Genomic DNA, 19189 nt, shown 5'->3' on the forward strand with positions numbered 1-19189 from the left:
ATTATTTTGTTGCATTAAGAGTCTCGGCGGCGCAGTGGTTAGAGTGCGGTACTGCAGGCTCCTTTTGCTGCCTGCCAGCTGCCTGCAATTTGGCAGTTCAAATCCCACCAGGCTCAAGGTTGACTCAGCCTTCCATCCTTCTGAAGTGGATAAAATGTTAGTTAGTTTCATTAGTTTCAATGTTTTAAATTTTGGGCCACAGTTATATAATTTTTTTAATAATTTTAAGTTTTGTATTGGTATGTGTTTTAGTTCTGGCTGTGCACCGCCCTGAGTCCACTAGGAGAAGGGCGGGATATAAATTGAATAAAATAAAATAAATAATAAATAAAATGAGGACCCAGATTGTTGGGGACGAGAGGCTGACTCTGTAAACCGCTTAGGGCTGGAAAGCATTGTGAAGCGGTATATAAGTGCTATTGCTAGCCCTTTCCTTCCTTCCTTGCTTCCTTCCTTCCTTCCTTCCTTCCTTCCTTCCTTCCTTCCTTCCTTTCCTTCCTTCCTTCCTTCCTTCCTTCTTTCCTTCCTTTTCTTTCCATGGTGATGCAGTGGTTAGAATGCAGTATTGCCGGCTGATTCTGCTCACTGCCAGGAGTTCGATCCTGACCACCCCAAGGTTAACTTCCATCCTTCCGAAGTGGATAAAATGAGGACCCAGATTGTTGCGGGCAATAGGCTGACTCTGTAAATTGCTTAGAGAGGGCTGTAAAGCACTGTAAAGCGGTATATAAGTCTAAGTGCTGTTGCTATTGCTATTATTCTTATTACTATTTGTATATGTGTTATTTTTTCTTTCTTTTTTTGTAAAATGGTATGCCCGGACAATACACTGTATTCAAAATACTTATATATAAATTTTAAAAAAACCTTGAATATATATATAAAAAAAGAAGAAGAAGACTCAAATGCTATTATTGGAGGGCTGGAGCAGCTCTTTTGGAGAGCCAGATTCAACCGTATTGCAAAGCCCTATCAGCCATCCCCTGAAATATTTTCAGTGCTTCTGACAGCCTTTCAATATGCCCTCACCGAGGAAAGGCGAGGCAGGTTTCACGAACTGGTTTCCACGATGCATTTCAGGAACAAGGTCCCTTCTTTCAAATAAGTGTATTTCGGGGACTGTAACTTGACCAGAGGAACGAATCTGGAGAAGCCACTGGCCTCGTTCAGGTCAGTCTCTGGCTTCTGAAAGGAGACGGAGGTAGGATCCGGCTGGAGAGAGGTCACCAGGTCATCTCCGTGATCTTGGCTGAGCAAGATGAAGGTGATCTGCAAGGCAGCAGAGAGAGAGAGAGAGAGAGAGAGAGAGAGAGAGAGAGAGAGAGAGAAGAAGTTAAGTTAGCTTCTGGGATAGGAAGAAAGGTTTATATTTTATTTATTTATTTTTATTTATTTATTTGTCAAGAACGGATAATAATAATAATAATAATAATAATAATAATAATAATAATAATAATAATAATAATAATAATAATAATAATAAACAACTGCATGAAGGCAAAAATTCAACATGTTACCACCAACAGCAAATGCCGCCTCTGCAATGAGAAAGATGAGACAGTCGACCACCTGATCAGTGGGTGCAGCAAAATTTCACAAACTGACTACCTACAACGCCATGACCGTGTTGCTAAAATCATTCACTGGAAATTGTGCCAGAAGTTTGGATTTGAGTACAGCAAAAACCACTGGGAACATCAGGTTGAGAAAGTTTTAGAGAATGAGAAACTCAAGATCTTGTGGGACTTTAGGATTCAGACTGACAGGCACTTGGTCCACAACACACCTGACATAACCATAGTTGAAAAGAAAAAAAAAGTATGGTTCATTGACATTGCAATACCTGGTGATGCACGGATTGAAGATAAGCAGCAAGAAAAAATCACAAAGTACCGAGATTTGCAAATTGAAGTTGAGCGACTGTGGAAAAAGAAATTGTGTGTTGTCCCGATTGTAATTGGAGCCCTTGGAGCAATACCCAAAAGGGCTACCCCGCTATTTAGAAATTCTAAATTTGCCGGACTTGAACATTTTGACTCTACAAAAAACCACCTTACTCGGAACAGCTTACATCCTCCGACGATACCTTAACAGTTCCTAGGTCCTTGGTTAGGACTCGAGCTGCTGAGCTATTAACCAGCCTCAAAGGCTGTGAATCTCACTAAAGATTAACCAATAAATAATAATAATAATAATAATAATAATAATAATAATAATAATAATAATAATAATAATAATTCTTTGCCTGTAGCAAAGAACTGGTGGGATCATAAGCCTGAAAAAGTGGTCGAAAATGAGCATGCAAAACTACTGTGGGACTTCCGAATACAGACTGGAGCAGTTCACTTTAAGCTTGTATCTATTGTGTGCTCGCGTATTGTTGTGGTTGAAGCTCATCTTCAAAGAACAGGTTGGCTGGTTCAAGGAGCAGAGATTCTTCCCGTATCTCAAGTTCAACAGATGGAGGAATTCTTGCGGTTGAACAAGAATGTGAGGACAACATATCTCAAGGCCAATTCGTTGGAAAGACTTCCTGGAGGGGAGAGAACAGCCTCCTTGCTTTTGCAAGAAGCCTGCTCCATGGAATGGACCGTATGCAATCTGGATACGGTCTATTCCAAGGGATACTGTTATCTCATCTCACAAAGCTTCTGCGTAGTTGGCAAGGAAGACTCTTTTCTGTCCTGAATTTATAAGCCTGGGCTCCAAAATTCAGCATCTCTCTCTCTCTCCATCAGCTATAACTAACTCCTCCACGTTTCTCAGAACGATCAACAATGTGTTTGATGAGCCCGTTCTCAAAATATTCAATCTGTTGGAATTTTTGTATATCATAAAATAAAATAAAAACTTATTACAAAAAAAAATATTCAACCTAGTCCTGAACGAATTGTTGTTAGTTGCGAAGTTGCATCTGACCCATCATGACCCCATGGAAATTGTTCCTCCAGGCCTTCCTGTCCTCTACCATCCTCTGGAGTCCATTTAAGCTCAGGCCGACTGCTTCAGTGACTCCATCCAGCCACCTCGTTCTCTGCCGTCCCCTTCTTCTTTTGCCCTCAATTGTTCCCAGCATTAGGCTCTTCTCCAGTGAGCCCTTCCTTCTCATTAGGTGGCCCAAGTATTTGTGCTTCATCTTCAGGATCTGGCCTTCGAAAGAGCAGTCAGGGTTGATCTCCTCTAGGACTGACCGGTTGGATCTCCTTGCAGTCCAAGGGACTCGCAGGAGTCTTCTCCAGCACCAGAGTTCAAAGGCCTCCATTCTTTGCTGCTCAGCCTTCCTTATGGTCCAACTTTCACAACCATCCATTGCAACTGGGAAAACCATCGCCTTGACTATACGCACTTTTGTTGGCAGGGTGATGTCTCTCCTTTTTGTTTTCCTGAACGTCAAAGAGAGGCCAGTAAAATGGAGCGGGAAGTCCTCCCCTCTTTACAGCAAAGGGGCAGGAGAAGAAGGATCAGGAATGTACCTCCTCCCCCCCCCCAAAAAAAAAAACCATTTTTACAAAGGTATTGGCTTTGGCAAGGTCCCAATGATGCTCATCCTACCTGGACCAGTCGTGAAGGGGTCTCTTATGGTCTTTCATGGGATAGGAAGGAAAGAATTTTTGTGAAAGAGTGGTCAGGTTCATTAAGAAAAGATTGGACACCTGTTTGTCTGGAATGGAAGAGGGTCTCCTGCTTTGAGCAAGGGGCTGGACTACAAGAGGTCCCAGCCCTATGATTCTATGATTTAAGGAATTTCATGAATACCTAGTAGTCTAAAGAAAAGAAGAATTAGGGGTGACATGATAGCAGTCTTCCAGTATTTGAGGGGGCTGCCACAAAGAAGAGGGGGTCAAATTATTCTCCAAAGCGCCAGAAGGCAGGACAAGAAACAATAGATGGAAACTAATCAAAGACAGAAGCAACCTAGAATTAAGGAGAAACTTCCTAACAGAAAAGTACAATTAAAGGGAACATTAGGACAGGGATGGTAGGCACGCTGGTGCTCTTATGGACGCCCCTTACAGTCCTCTTAGGAATGGGATGAGGTCAACAGTAGACAGTTTTAGGATAAAGTTTTTTTTTTTAATTTGATTTATATGCCGCCCTTCTTCGGAGACTCAGAGCGGCTTACAATGTGCTCAGCAATAGCCTTCATACTTCTGTATATTTATACAAAGTCAGCTTATTGCCCCCACAAACTGGGTCCTCATTTCACCTACCTTAGAAAGGATGGAAGGCTGAGTCAACCTTGAGCCTTGGCGAGATTCGAACCTGCAGTAATTGCAGGCAGTAATTGCAGGCAGCTGTCTTAATAACCAAGGGTTATTATTTGGGGGTTTGGGGATGAAACCACAGAATCAGGTAGTGCATTCCAGGCTCTGTTACTCTGTTACTGAAGTCATATTTTCTGCAATCGAGTTTGGAACGGTTTACCTTGAGTTTACCTTGAGTTTGTATCTATTATTTGCTCGTGCAGATTCCAGACAGATGAGCTGTATTCAAGAATCTTTCTCAGACTCACCCCACCCTAGTGAATTCGGGCTTCAAAACACTCCAAATTCACACCGGCAAGAGTTGGGTTACTCCCCTGCTGGCGCTGTTCCTTGCATTGCTGGGATCCCATTCTGTTTTATTTATTTTATCTTGTCTCTTGGGTTTTTGGTGGTGTTGTTGTTTTTTTTTTTTTAACGACTATGTCAAGCTGGTCAAGGAGCGGAAGAAAAATCCAAAAATCCACTTTGCCTTTGATTTGTCATTGAGGGATTTCCAGGAATTTTGCCAAGTTCTGCTCGAAGGCTCTTTGGCTTTCACAGGAGACGGTTCTATGAAAAATCTTAGCCGTTTGGTGTTTATTTTCTTCAGCCCGGCCTTCGCAATTAGATTGCTTTTTTTAAAAAAAAAGTTGGGCTTGCCATGCATTTTTATTTGTTTCCCCTTGTTGTTATTATGAGTTTCCATATATTTTTTTTTGCCTCTCGTTATTAATCAAGAATTGGAATAAAGCACAATGATGTAGTTATTCTCTGGATATTTTTGAACAACTGCTGGCTTCATCCATCTAAGAGTAAAGCAGTATTTTCTTCATTTTTTTTTTTTAAATTGATTTATATGCCGCCCTTCTCCGGAGACTCAGGGCGGCTTATAATACGCTAAGCAATAGCCTTCATACTTCTGTATATTTATACAAAGTCAGCTTATCGCCCCCACAAACTGGGTCCTCATTTCACCTACCTTAGAAAGGATGGAAGTCTGAGTCAACCTTGAGCCTTGGCGAGATTCGAACCTGCAGTAATTGCAGGCAGCTGATGTTAATAACAGGGTGCTTTAGACCACTGTACTACCAAGGCTCTTTTCCCCTCCTAAGCCTCGTTTGACTGCTTTCCACTGATCCATGGAGGTGTGTGCTGTAAAACCCAGCTAGCCCACGCACCATCTCAGAATAGAATACAGAATAACAAAGTTGGAAGGGACCTTGGAGGTCATCTAGTCCAACCCAGACCCAATACCATTTCAGATAAATGGTTGCCCAGTTTTTTTCTCCTCCAGTGATGGAGCATCCACAACTTCTGGAGGCAAGTCATTCCAGTTCTGTGGGCATGGCTTGGTGGGTGTGGTGTGGCTTGGTGGGTGTGGCAGGAGAAGGATCCCGCAAAATCTCAATTCCTACCCCACTCTGGGACCAGCCAGAGGTGGTATTTGCCAGTTCTTGGAACTACTCAAAATTTCTGCTACCGGTTCTCCAAACTGCTCAAAATTTCCGCTACCGGTTCTTCAGAACCTGCTGGAACCTGCTGGATTTCCCCCCTGGATGAGAGGGGAGGGGAGGGGAGGGGAGGGGAGGGAAGGGAAGGGAAGGGAAGGGAAGGGAAGGGAAGGGAAGGGAAGAGAAGAGAAGAGAAGAGAAGAGAAGAGAAGAGAAGAGAAGAGAAGAGAAGAGAAGAGAAGAGAATAAGGAATGGAATGGAATGGAATGGAATGGAATGGAATGTAGAGTAGAGTAGAGTAGAGTAGAGTAGAGTAGAGTAGAGTAGAGTAGAGTAGAGTAGAGTAGAGCAGAGTAGAGTGGGATGGGATATAGAATGGAAAGGAATGGAATGGAATCCTTTCTTCCTTGGTACAGTTTCTCTTCATGGTGGCAACAACAGGCCTCCGTTACCTTGTGCGTGAAAGGCCAGGGCAGCAGCGAGTCATATTCCCCTTTGAGAAGTATGATGAAGAGCGAGATGTGGGTTCCCCTGCCTCTGCCTTCTCCATTCAGGTAGATCCTCATGCACAGTTTGTAGCCATATCGGGAAGTGTAAAATGCTGAAAAGAAGGAGAACGTGGAAGATAAGAAGCCGTTTTATATGGGGATGAGACGGGGAGGAGGGGAGGGGAGGAGAGGGAAGGGAAGGGGAAGCAAGAAAAAGAGGGTGGGGAATTGGAGGGGAAGGAAGGAAGGAAGGAAGGAAGGAAGGAAGGAAGGAAGGAAGGAAAGAAAGAGAAGGAAGGAAGAAAAGGAAGGAAGGACTGACGGGGAATTGGAGAGAAAGTAAGGGAGGGAGGGGAAGAGGAAGGGAGGGAGGGAGGGAGGAAGGAATGGTAATTGGAGGGAAAGAAAGGGAGGGAGGGGAATTGGAAGGGAAGGGAAGGGAAGGGAGGAAAGAAGGAAGGAAGGAAGGAAGGAAGGAAGGAAGGAAGGAAGGAAGGAAGGAAGGAAGGAAGGAAGATTTTTTTCACCCTCAAATAAAGGCTCAAAAAACATGAGCATCTTTAAGGAACAGCAGAGAGATGCCCAAAGTCCTCTTGACTATTTCAGCCTGCCTGGTCCTAATACTGACGCCATTTCTGAACCACCACCCTTCTCCAACCTGGCGTCCTCAAAATGCACGGGATTGTGACTCCCTCCAAGAGCCAAAACCTCTTCGGATGGTTGGAAAGGCTGGCTGTGATGCGAGAGGCTCACCCGGCGACTGGAAGCTGTGGATCTTGCCACAGATGGCTTCGTAGCATTTCTGATGAACGTCCGTGATTTTCCAAAGGAAGACGCCGTCATAAGAAGCTTGCTCGGACGAGTGGAGTCTCTTCCCCAGCCCGATGAGAGCGGCGTCTTTCTGTGCCAGGCATCGCTGGAGATCAGCCATCTTTGAGAGGAGAAAAGTTCAGTTTTTTAAAGGGTTTACCTGGCAGAGATAAAGGGCTGTTTTGTAGAGGTGGTCCTCGACTTATGACCCCGATGGGAGTTCCAGTGTAAAGGTTCCCCTCGCACATATGTGCTAGTCGTTCCCGACTCTAGGGGGCGGTGCTCATCTCCGTTTCAAAGCCGAAGAGCCAGCGCTGTCCGAAGACATCTCTGTAGTCATGTAGTCGGCATGACTCAACGCCAAAGGCACACGGAACGCTGTTCCCTTCCCACCAAAGGTGGTCCCTATTTTTCTACTTGCATCTTTTTACGTGCTTTCGAACTGCTAGGTTGGCAGAAGCTGGGACAAGTCACGGGCGCTCACCCTGTTATGCGGCACTCAGGATTCGAACTGCCAAACTGCCAACCCTTTCGATCGACAAGCTTAGCGTCTTAGCCGCTGAGCCACCGCATCCCAGGGATGCGGTCATCACTGAGCAGATTTTTTTTTTCCTTGTGCTAATCAAGCTATGCTGAAAACGAAAATGAAAGTAAAGCAGGCTGTTTGCTGTTTACTGCAGCAAGGCAAAATTGCTGGGAGGCAGAGGCAGAGGCAGATTTCTTGTTCTTGTTTTCCTCACCAAAAAAAAGTAGGAGCGTCTTATACTCCAAAAATACAGTATGCATTAGGAATCTTCTCAACTAATTATTAGTATTTGCTTGGAGTTAAATAAGGGTCAACAGAATTCAAGGGGAGTTAGACTTAGTTCATTTTTTTTTTAAAATTTGATTTATATGCCGTCCTTCTCCGGAGACTCAGGGCGGCTTACAGTGCGTTAAGCAATAGCCTTCATACTTTTGTATATTTTTTTATACAAAGTCAGCTTATTGCCCCCACAAACTGGGTCCTCAATTTACCTACCTTAGAAAGGATGGAAGGCTGAGTCAACCTTGAGCCTGGTGAGATTTGATTTTACTTTAATTGCAGACAGATGGTGTTAAATTACAGTGCTTAATCTGTTGAGCTATCCAGGCTCCTTTGTGATTACATAGGGATTCTAGGCTGATCCTTCTTTTGACTCCGCCCCCAGATTCTGCTTACTCCTTCTCCTACACCTCCCCACTGGCTTACCTTCAGCTCTAAGCCACGAATCATATCTTGGTCAAGGCCCCTCTGTCCACGGAAAGCCAGGATTTTCTGCCGAGATGTAGCCATCTCCTTGCTCAGCACAGAGGTGATGTTCTCAAAGACCTGCAGCTTGGTCTCCAGCCAAGAAACCCTCTTCACTCTTCTCAAGAGGGTGCACCAGCTCACCTCCCCCTCCTCCACTGGTGATGCAGAAAAGGGCCTTTCTCCCCCAGGATCCTGAATCTTCAGGGTGAGAGGAGCCTTCACCCAAAGCTTGGCGTCTATCAAAGGTGAGTTGCACAAACTGCCTCTCGGGGACGAATTGCCCTTCAGGTGCTTGACGTACTGGAGCATCAGCAACAGGTGTCTTCCTGCAGCATTCTTCTCGTGAACTTTTTGATCTCCTGCATTGCCCTATTGGGAAGAAACATGGCACCCTTGACAGGAGAAGGACTCAGTGCTTTGGTCCTGTTTGACAACTCTTCAGCCTGGAATCCATCAAAGGTACCAGCTGGAGTGTCCACACCTTGCCAGAGCTACTGTACTCATCTCAAATGATCTAAGCCCCAGAACTCACTGTAACAGCATTGCCAAAAAGGCATTAAGAGTTGTTAACCTAATCTTGCGAAGCTTCTTCTCCGGTAACATTGTACTGCAAACTAGGGCTTGGAATATTTGCTAGACCAATTCTCGAATACAGCTCGTCTGCTTGGAATCTGCACTGTATATCAGACATTAACACAATTGAGCGAGTCCAGAAATATTTCACAAGAAGAGTCCTCCACTCCTCTGCTCACAATGGAATCCTTATGCCACCAGGTTTGAAATTTTGGGCTTGGACAACCTAGAACTTGCCGCCTACGGTCCGACCTAAGTGTAGTACACAAAATTATCCACTACAATGTACTTCCTGTCAATGACTACTTCAGCTTCAGCCGCAATAATACACGAGCACACAATAGATACAAACTCAAGGTAAACCGCTCCAAACTCGACTGCAGAAAATACGACTTCGGCAACAGAGTGGTCAATGCCTGGAATGCACTACCTGACTCTGTTATTACATCCTCAAACCCCCAAAACTTTAACCTTAAACTGCCTACTGTGGACCTCACCCCATTCCTAAGAGGTCTGTAAGGGGCGTGCATAAGAGCACCAGCGTGCCTACCGTCTCTGTCCTAATGTTCCCTTTAATTGTACTTTTCTGTTGGGAAGTTTCTCCTATTCTAAGTTGCTTCTCTCTTTGAATAGTTTCCATCCATTGTTTCTTGTCCTGCCTTCTGGTGCTTTGGAGACTAATTTGACCCCCTCACCCCATTCCTAAGAGGTCTATAAGGGGGTGTGCATAAGTGCACCAGTGTGCCTACCATACCTGTCCTACTGTCCCCATTTATTCATATCCATTTCCTGTATTCATACCCATGTTTATACTTATTCTTGTTATCTCGTACATGTTTGACAAACTAACTAGCTAAATAAATAAATACTGATGCTCACGGCTTCCCAGCCCTACCTTGAACAAGCATCCAATCCTGGAAAATCGGCAACCTTCATCCCTGGGGCCAAGTCCTGAAGGATTCTGTTCAGAAAAGGATAGGCAAAAATGGAAGGAAAGATGAAAGAGGTAAGTGGATGGTGAGAGAAAGAAGGGGACGGACGGACGGACGGATGGATGATAGACAACAGATAACAAACAGATACAGAGATATCAAGTCGCAAGACGGAGATGTGAACGTATGCAGTTGAAATACAGAAAATCAGACAAATTTAATGGCAGGACCTGATGTTCATTCCTGGAAGTTTCGGGATTATAGACAGCATTCGGATCCATCAACATCCTGCACACCGCTGCCTGACCATAATTGACCAGGACGTATTCACACATACGGCGATGATCCTGCAAGATACGTTTTTGCAAAAAGTTTACCCCTAGAGAAAAGGAATTTGATTTTTATAGGGATTTAAGAGCATCTACGAGGAAGGGGAGATCAAAAAACACGTGCATAAAAAGAAGCCTTCCATCCTTCCGAGGGGGGTAAAATGAGGACCCAGATTCTTGGGGGCATTGTGAAGTGGTATATAAGTCTAAGTGCTATTGCTATTCCTTCCTTCCTTCCTTCCTTCTTTCCTTCCTTCCTTCCTTCCTTCCTTCCTTCCTTCCTTCCTTCCCTCTCTCCCTCCTTCCCTAATTTCTTCCTTCCTTCCCTCCTTCTTTCCTTCCTTCCTTCTCTCCTTCCTTCGTTCCTTTCCTTCCGTGGTGCTGTAGTTGTTAGAATGCAGTATTGCAGACTGAGTTGCAAACTGCCATGCATTTGATCCTGACCAGCTCAAGGTTAACTTAACACACTGTGAAGCGGTATATAAATCTAAGTGCTATTGTTATTGTTATTGCTACTGCTATTATTTTTCCTCCCTCCCTCCCTCCCTCCCTCCCTCCCTCCCTCCCTCCCTCCCTCCTTCCTTCCTTCCTTCCTTGGTGCTGCAGTAGTTAGAATGCAGCATTGTAGGCTAATTCTGCCAACTGCCATCAGTTCGATTCTCAACCAGCTCACGGTTGACTCAGCTTTCCATCCTTCCGAGGTCAGTAAAATGAAGACCTAGATTGGAGAATGGATCTCCCAGATCCATTCCGTTCTTCCTCAGCATGCAATTAGCCAGTCCCCAGCCAATATGTCTTCTCCCTTACTTCCAAATTGCTCAGTGGACCCCTCCAGATGCATCCTGGTATCCCACAATGCACGGTAAATTCTGGAACCTCCTTGTTCAGGGTGGCCTTGCTAGGACTCTGGAAGCAAATAAGGACACACATCAAATGTCAGCACGATGAACTCTTGCAATACCACAATTTCTTTAGCTATGGAAAGCTGAGTTAAAAACACGATGTTGTGGCCCGCCAGCTGCCAGCAGAGCTGGCGGCAGACTCGGACGATGAGGAGGTTGGGGAGGAACTTGGGCCGGTTCTGGAATCTGGGGAAGGCTCTGATGGATGCTCTGCGTCTGATGCAGAGATAGAGCCAGGGTCGTCCGACATTTCCCAGCCACCAGAGGCAGCTGCTTTGGAGCTGCTGAGATGAGTGAGGAGGAGGAAGAAGAGCTGGGGCCTGTTCCAGATGCACGTATGCGCAGAGCCGTTAGGAGAGGAGAACAACGGAGGACAAGGAGTTGACGTGGGAAGCAAAGCACACGTGGATGCTGAATGGCCCCTTCCTGGCTGGCGAATAAATAGAAGGAAAGGGGAGTGGTTGTCATAGGAGACAACCGTTCGTATTTCTGAAGATTTTGCTCATTGTGTTTTGTGCTACAGAGACTGCTTGCCAGAACTTAATTTGCAGCCTTTCGGCTGGGAGCTCATGGCCTTGCAATTCTCGGAGCTCAGGGCCTGGCAATTATCGCAAGGAACTGATAAGGTCTGTTACTGCAATTAACTCCTTGAAGGACTATTGCCTGGACTTTTTGGTGGGTGAATGCAATTAATTCACAAGAGGTAAATAAAGAGGGGTTTTTCGTGACAAGGAGTCTATTTCTTGCTTCTGCTAAGGCTGGGTCAGAACACACGAGTAGGCAGGTTCACAAAACTTGTGAGGTTATAAACCTGGGTTGATAAGCTCCAGGGGCTGGAATTGCCCATCTTCAGGCCAAAACCATGGTTTGAAAAATGGGGGCTGAAATGAAATGGACCCAGCTTTAGCGAGATCCAATAAGACCATATTTAAATTCCTTTATTGTTGTGACCCAGGCCCAGGTAGGTAGTATTAGACATAAACAGTTCCAAAACAAACAGACTTTATTAGAACAGCTGAGAATTAACTCATTCTGCACAGAATCTTAGCTAGAGGTTCTCCCGAACCTCTGCAAACCCACAGCAGCCCATCCCTGGCCATGACAACACCATTTTGTGAGAGTTTGTCAACTCTCCCCTGATACAGGTTACACATAACAGAACCATTGCAAAGTTCAATGGAAAGGACATACCTGTTCTTCAGATAGTAAATTATCTTCCCCAGCAAGTTCCGAATCTTCCTCTTTACAATCCTGGCAAACGGGGTTGCTATTATTTCTGAGTGAACAGGGAAAAAAAGAAAAAAAAAGAAAGCAGTTCCCAAGAGATTCAAATTGGAATCTTCCCAAGGACAATTGGAAAGGACTATTTTAGTTAAGTAGGAAGAATCAGAATCGAGCCGAGGTGGCGCAGTGGTTAGGGTGCAGTACTGCAGCTACTTCAGCTGACTGCTAGTTCAGCAGATCAGCGGATCAAATCTCACCGGCTCAAGGTTGACTCAGTCTTCCATCCTTCCGAGGTGGGTAAAATGAGGACCCAGATTGTTGGGGGCAATATGTTATTTAGTATACTGTCTTTGGTGTAAGCCGCCCAGAGTCCTCGGAGAGTGGGGGCATAGAAATATGAATAATAATAAAAAATAAAAATAAAAAATAGGTCAGATGCTACACCTTTTCTATCCTGTTCTATGGAGCAGAGAGTTGGTCTCTGGACAAAAGAAAGTCATTTGAAGAGACCAGAAGCATTTTAAATGTGGATTTACAGGCAGCCGTTACGTATAAACTGGGTTGACAAAATCAGAAATGAGGACGTGATAAGCCGCCTGGGAAAAGCCAAGGGAAATAATCAAAAGACATTAAAAAGCTAAAGTTAGAATATTTTGGACATGGGATGCGACACCTGGAAAAATGACAGCATCCTTCACTTAATCCTCCAAGGAAAGATTGAAGGCAAACGAGATCCAGGCAGAAGAAGATGATCATGGCTTCCAAATCTAAGGGACCAGTTTGGACAAAACTCAGCAGCACTTTTTCATGCGGCTGTTGATAAAAAGAGGATCGGCAACATGATGGCCAACGTCCGATGATGGATATGGCAGAAGAAGAAGGAAGAATTGTAAGATTCTCACCCTCTCTTTATTTCCAGATAAAGGCAAAGAAAAACCATCCATAGATGCTAAAGCAATCCTTGCCTCCCAGGTAGAATGGCCTCAAGTAACCTCAGTTAGAAGACTGAGGCAGGTTGAATGGACAGGATTAAGGATTAAATCAGGAAATGCAAAGCCACACAGAATTTACATTCTCCGCACCTTTCCCCAAGATTAGCCTTGACTCCGATCATCACCCAGGAAACACAAATAGGGACAATCTATCTAATCTAATCAAATAACCCCACCAGGCACCCCAATCTCAATGGTCCAAAAGAGGTAAAATGAGGACCCAGATTGTTGGGAGCGAGAAGCTGACTCTGTAAACCACTTAGTGAGGGCTGTGAAGCACTGTGAAGCAGTATATAAATCTAAGGGTTATTGCTATTTCTCCCTTCCTCCCTCCCCTTTCCTTCCCTTTCCTTCCTTCCTTCCTTCCTTCCTTCCTTCCTTCCTTCCTTCCTTCCTTCCTTCCTTCCTTCCTTCCTTCCTTATCTTCTTCCTTCCTTCCTTATCTTCCTTCCTTCCTTCCTTCCTTCCTTCCTTGGTGGTACAGTGGCTAGAAACAAGGATTGCAGGGTGATGCTGCCGACTGCCAGCAGTTCGATTCTGACCGGCTCAAGGTTGACTCAGCCTTCCATCCTTCCAAGGTGGGTAAAATGAGGACCCAGATTGTTGGAGGCGAGAGGCTGACTCTGTAAACCGCTTAGAGAGGGCTGAAAAAGCACTGTGAAGTGGTATATAAGTCTAAGGGCTATTGCTATGGTGGAAAAGCAGACAGTGCTTTGGACAAGGATGGCCGGTGGAAAGATAACGGGTTTTTTTAGTTCACCAAGAAAGCGTGGTTTTGTTTTCCTTGCTTTAATCTAGTTTAATCCACTCGATGGGGTTGCTATGAGATTAAAGCAGAGAGGAAGCAGAATGAATTGCCTAATAACATAGTACACATTTCTATGACGTCTGCAAAAACTAAAACAAAATATTGTTTAGCCTTTCCAAAGTCATCCTAAGGTTTGTCAGAAGAATTATCCTTCTGGGTTCAGTTCCAATATAAATAAAGTTTATATATAATGATAAAAGCGACACGGTGGCTCAGTGGCTAAGACGCTGAGCTTGTCGATCGAAAGGTCAGCAGTTCAGCGGTTCAAATCTTAGTGCCGCATAACGGAGTGAGCTCCCGTTACTTGTCCCAGCTTCTGCCAATCTAACAGTTCAAAAGCACCTAAAAAATGCAAGTAGAAAAATAGGTGGGAAGGGAACAGCGTTCCGTGCGCCTTTGGCGCTGAGTCATGCCGGCCACATGACCACGGAGACGTCTTCGGACAGCGCTGGCTCTTCGGCTTTGAAACGGAGATGAGCAGCGCCCCCTAGAGTCGGGAACGACTAGCACAAATGTGCGAGGGGAATCTTTCCCTTTAGACTTTGGCAGTTGATCCATGCATTGGGGTTTCATGGGGGGCCCTTCTTAAATATCTCTGAATTTTCTCCTCCAACTTTTAAAAAAACCATTAGGGCGATCACAGAAGAATCAATCTTCTGTGGTGGAACCAATTCTTGGTTCTGTTGGCCACCATATGCCCAGCCAGCCAGGATATGGAGCTGGGAGCAGCTTGAGGACTTTTGGCTAACAGGAGCCCTTCTACAATTCTTCCCTACCTCAGCTCAAGAGCAAGAAAATTGATTAGGGGGCTGGAAGCTCAAACATATGAAGAACGGTTGTAGGAATTGGGTATATCTAGTCTAGTGAAAAGAAAGACTAGGGGTGACCTGATAGCAGTCTTCCAGTATTTGAGAGGCTGCCACAAAGAAGAGGGGGTCAACCTATTCTCCAAAGCACCTGAAGGCAAGACAAGAAGCAATGGATGGAAACTTATCACGGAGGGCTGAAGAAGCTTCTTGGATGAGAAGCAAAACGTCTTCAAAGTAAAACCAGAAAGTCCAGTTGCCTCCTGAAAAAGCACCTTTGGGAGAACCATGACCCAAATGACTGAGAATCTCCCTAGACATTTAACTATGCCAGAGCTGAAGAAGCTTCTTGGATGAGAAGCAAAACGTCTTCAAAGTAAAACCAGAAAGTCCAGTTGCCTCCTGAAAAAGCACCTTTGGGAGAACCATGACCTGGATGACTGAGAATCTCCATAGACATTTAATCAAGGAGACAACTACCAGTAAACTAGAATTAAGGAGAAATTTCCAGACAGTGAGAACAATTATTCAGCGGAATGGAAGTTGCCTCCAGAAGTTGTGGGTTGCTCCATCATTGGAGGTTTTCAAGAAGAGATTGGACACCCTTTTGTCCAAAATGGAATAGGGTCTCCTGCTTGATTAGAAGACCTCTGAGGTAGAACAGAATAGAATAACAGAGTTGGAAGGGACATCCTCTTCCAGCTCTGGGATTCTGGTATTCTACTTAAGTGGAGCACGCCATCAGATCCATCCAAAGCCTGATTAGTCTAACAGCTTTGATCCCAAACCTTCTGATTCCGTTACTCTGTTACTTTCTCCCAGCATCCCGGTCCACCCTATGGTCTAGTTGAAGGAGAATAAGGTGAGACGATCCTTCTCCATCCAAACAGAGGCAGGGAGTAATGGATGTTTGAAAAGATTCAGTCGCTCTCGCAGGAGGCAGAACAGCTGTCCTGACTTCATTCTCAGCTGGCAGATGCTGATGTCAGTCACGGATGAGATCTTGTCTCCCATCTTTTGAACAGGATGCGCGCCTCCTAGACAGGTAAGCTAATGGATTCTCTAGCTTTCTCCATTCATCATTCCCCTCCCTTTTGACCGCCCCATGCCTCTCCCCCTAGGTTATCTCCACTCCCCCCATGTCTCATTCTCCCTCCTCTTCTCCTGACTGCCATCTCCTTTTTTTCCCCCACCCTACGTCTCTGCCCCCCTCCCTCCTCTCCCACTTCATCACGTGTCCCTGTCCCTCTTGCAAAAGGAGACTCACCGTATCATCCAGGTTAGGCAGGCTGTGTAATAGGGGTTCCTGCGGAGATTTCGCAGGTCTTCCTGCAGGAAGACCGGGCTGTGACTGCAGAGGTCTTTCGGCTCCCCAGCATTGGCACAGATGCAAAGCGGGGAGCCCTGTTTGGTGCCATCCAGAGAGGAGCTGACTGGTGGGGGAGGACCACAGCTGCTACTGCTTCTCTGTCTGTCTGCCATCCGCAGCAGCCTCTGTACAACGAGAGAGAAAGAGAGAGGGGGAGGGAGGAACTAGGGACTTCAGATCAACGTCGCGCTGCTGGCAACGCTCAGGAAGAGACCCCTCCCCAAGGACCAAAGTGTCTCTCTGGCCTGCTGGGTTGATTTGAAAACCAGCAAGATTTCATTCCTTCCAAGGATGCTGGGCTGGGCTGAATGGAGCCCAGCAGAAAGGTTTGAGGCAGCTGTGACAGGAAGTTACAGAGCCAGTCTTTGAATTCCCCCGAAAACACAGCGATGATGATGATGACGACGACAACGCAGTGCAGAGGGCAGGAAAGGCGAGCCAGCAAGCATGAATCAAGGGCCACAATATCCAGCGAAACCCATTAAAAAAAGAGATTCCTCTCCATTGGATAGGGAGACTGGGGTGGGGTGGGGTGGGGTGGGGTGGGGGTCTTAGGCTTTGCAGAGGGAGGAGATAAGGAAGGATTTTGACCTGTTCCCAGGCTCACCTTTACAAGTAAATCAACAGCTTGTTTAGCGATGGATGGTACGACAAGAGCGGAAAAAGTGACTTATGACCGTTCTCCATCCTTACAGCCATTGCAGCTTCCCCGTGGTCCACGCGATTGAGATTCAGATCACTGGCAACTGGCATGTACTTATGACGGTTGCGGTGTCACCTGATCCCCGTTTTGCGACCTTCTGGCAAGCCAAGTCCAACGGGGAAGCCGGATTCACCGTGTTGCCGGTTTCACAACCACATCTGCGGCAAGAAAGATAGTGAAATAAGAGGGGGGGGGAAATTGCACTGAACTGTCTCACTTAGCAACAGAAAGGTTGAGCCCGGTTGTGGTCGTAAGTTGAGGACTGCCTGTGTCAAATGAATAATGCCGAGGTGTGGGCGTACAAATTCAACTTTGTGGAAGGGTCTCCTGGGGGAGGTTGGGGGCAGGATTTTTCATCCTATGGAAAACAATTCTCCTCTCTCCCCCTCCCCTCCACGTCTTGGGGAGGGGTCCCTTCTGTCCCTCCTGCGACTCGGTGCCCCAAATCCTCCCATTATCTCTATCGTAGTAGCTCTTAGGCTGACCTATTTTCTCAGCACAAATGGAGCTTTTGGGTATTGAAACGAGCCGGAGAGCCGTTAATAATACTGATAAAAGCTGGATCCGGTGAAGTTTGTTCTTATCTCCGAGGCTTCGGCTCCTTTGACTTCATTAGCCCCAAACGAGCTTTCCGAGGGCAGCTGGCAGATATAATCCAAGCCAAGCTGTTCGAAGATGAGAGTTGAGCTGTTTTGTTTGGCTTGAACTGATCACAACTAGGATTTCTGAGCTGATGCTCCTAAGAGCTGTTTGCTCTAGGAGGTTGTGCAGACGCCCGCAAGGTTTTTTCATATATGTAAGATGTCCGATGATCTGTTTGCCTAAATGGTTTATCAGTATGTTTTATGTATGCAGTTGGTTTTATGAACTATTCATTGACTAATTCTCCTCCTCCTCCTCTTCCTTCTTCTCCTGTCTATCTTCTTCTCCTTCTCTACCTTTTTTCTCCTCCTCCTCCTTCTCCTCCTCCTTCTCCTTCTTCTTCTCCTTCTTCTCTACCTTTCTTCTTCTTCTTCTTTCTTTCTTTCTTTCTTTTCTTTCTTTCTTTGTCCTCCTTCTCCTTCTCCTCCTCCTTCTCTTCTCTTCCTGTCTATATTCTTCTCCTTTTCTATCTTTTTTCTCCTCCTCCTCCTCCTCCTCCTCCTCCTCCTTCTTCTCCTGTCTATCTTCTTCTTCTTCTCTTTCTTTCTCCTCCTTCTCCTTCTCCTCCTGCTCCTCCTTCTTCTCTTCTCCTCCTGTCTATCTTCTTCTCCTTCTCTACCTTTCCTTCTCCTCCTCCTCCTCCTCCTCTTCCTCCTCCTCCTCTTCCTTTACTTCTCCTCTTCCTTCTTCTCCTGTCTATCTTCTCCTTCTCCTTATCTGATGACAATGATGATCTTATCCATTCAGTCGTGTCTGATTCTTGGTGATGCTAATGGCCAGATCTCTCCACATATTCTGATCTTGCCCTACTTCTTTGAATTTTTCTATGCTCTGGCTGGTAGCAGCTTTTATGGTATGCAACCATCTTGTCCTTTGGTAACCTGTTTTCCTTTGACCGCTAACTCTTCCTTACATAATTACTTTCTCCAGTGAATTCTCCTGCACAACATGGCCAAAATAAGTGAGACTTTTGTGAACTTTAGCTCCTTGTCTATCTTCTCCTTCTCCTCCTCCTCTTCTTCATCTCCTTCTTTATCAACTCCTTCACTTCCTTCTCTATCTTCTCCTCCTCCTCCTTTTCTTCCTCCTTCTCCTCTTTCTCTCCTTCTCCTCCACCTCATGTGACTTGAGCATCCTTCACCAAGATTAACCCACTTCATCATCATAGCGAAGTAAACATCTCCTTTAATAAATAGAGCTTAAACTGCGTGTGATACATCCACACAAACTTTCTTGGTCATCATATGAAAGTTGTTCTACCTTTATGTCTTCTAGAATATTTTCCAACTTCTAGGCTGGCCCACTTGTTCACTGTCTCCCGTCCCACAACTAAACCAATCAGTAGCCCAGATATAACCTGAAGCTGGTATTAGATGAAAACAAAGCATATTTTGTGGTATCTCTCTTATGCCACGAGAAGCATTGTGGTGGGTCAAACTGAGAAAGCCCTCTAATCTCAGTATCTTGTTTCCTGCAAGGGCCCTTCGGGATTCCCAAACTTTTGCAAGAAAATAAATGCCCGTATTCTTTATTGCAAACAGCCACTTAAACAGGCTTTCACACCCTCGAAGTCCAAATTTATCCCGACCCTTAAGGGAGCGAATGATCTTCCCTGATTTTGCATCATGCTTTGTCTTCAGCA

General features: G+C 45.4%; 1 protein-coding gene across 1 annotated transcript; it reads right to left on the reverse strand.

Annotated features, from left to right (window-relative positions):
• Positions 1-1050: 1050 nt before the first annotated feature.
• TRAF1 (TNF receptor associated factor 1) lies at positions 1051-16339 on the reverse strand. The gene is made up of 9 exons (XM_070955819.1): positions 16101-16339; positions 12195-12279; positions 10909-11007; positions 10003-10119; positions 9736-9801; positions 8226-8636; positions 6938-7115; positions 6149-6297; positions 1051-1269 (listed from the first exon to the last, which is right to left on the reverse strand). Exons 1-9 carry the CDS (start codon positions 16313-16315, stop codon positions 1051-1053), a joined length of 1539 nt encoding a protein of 512 aa, XP_070811920.1. The 5' UTR covers positions 16316-16339.
• Positions 16340-19189: the final 2850 nt, after the last annotated feature.

Source organism: Pituophis catenifer, unplaced genomic scaffold (genome assembly GCF_029215685.1).
Source record: "Pituophis catenifer annectens isolate HBS135680 unplaced genomic scaffold, rPitCat1.0.hap2 SCAF_17, whole genome shotgun sequence".
In the NCBI taxonomy this organism is placed as follows: domain Eukaryota; kingdom Metazoa; phylum Chordata; class Lepidosauria; order Squamata; family Colubridae; genus Pituophis; species Pituophis catenifer.

What these genes read in the sequence shown, in the direction of transcription:
- TRAF1 (XM_070955819.1), bottom strand. Translation starts at nt 16,315, where the DNA reads ATGGCAGACAGACAGAGAAGCAGTAGCAGCTGTGGTCCTCCCCCACCA. An exon ending in ATTTACTATCTGAAGAACAG is followed by an intron (nt 11,008 to 12,194) that starts GTATGTCCTTTC and finishes ATTTGCTTCCAG; the next exon opens with AGTCCTAGCAAGGCCACCCT. An exon ending in CCACAGCTTCCAGTCGCCGG is followed by an intron (nt 6,298 to 6,937) that starts GTGAGCCTCTCG and finishes CCTTCTTTTCAG; the next exon opens with CATTTTACACTTCCCGATAT.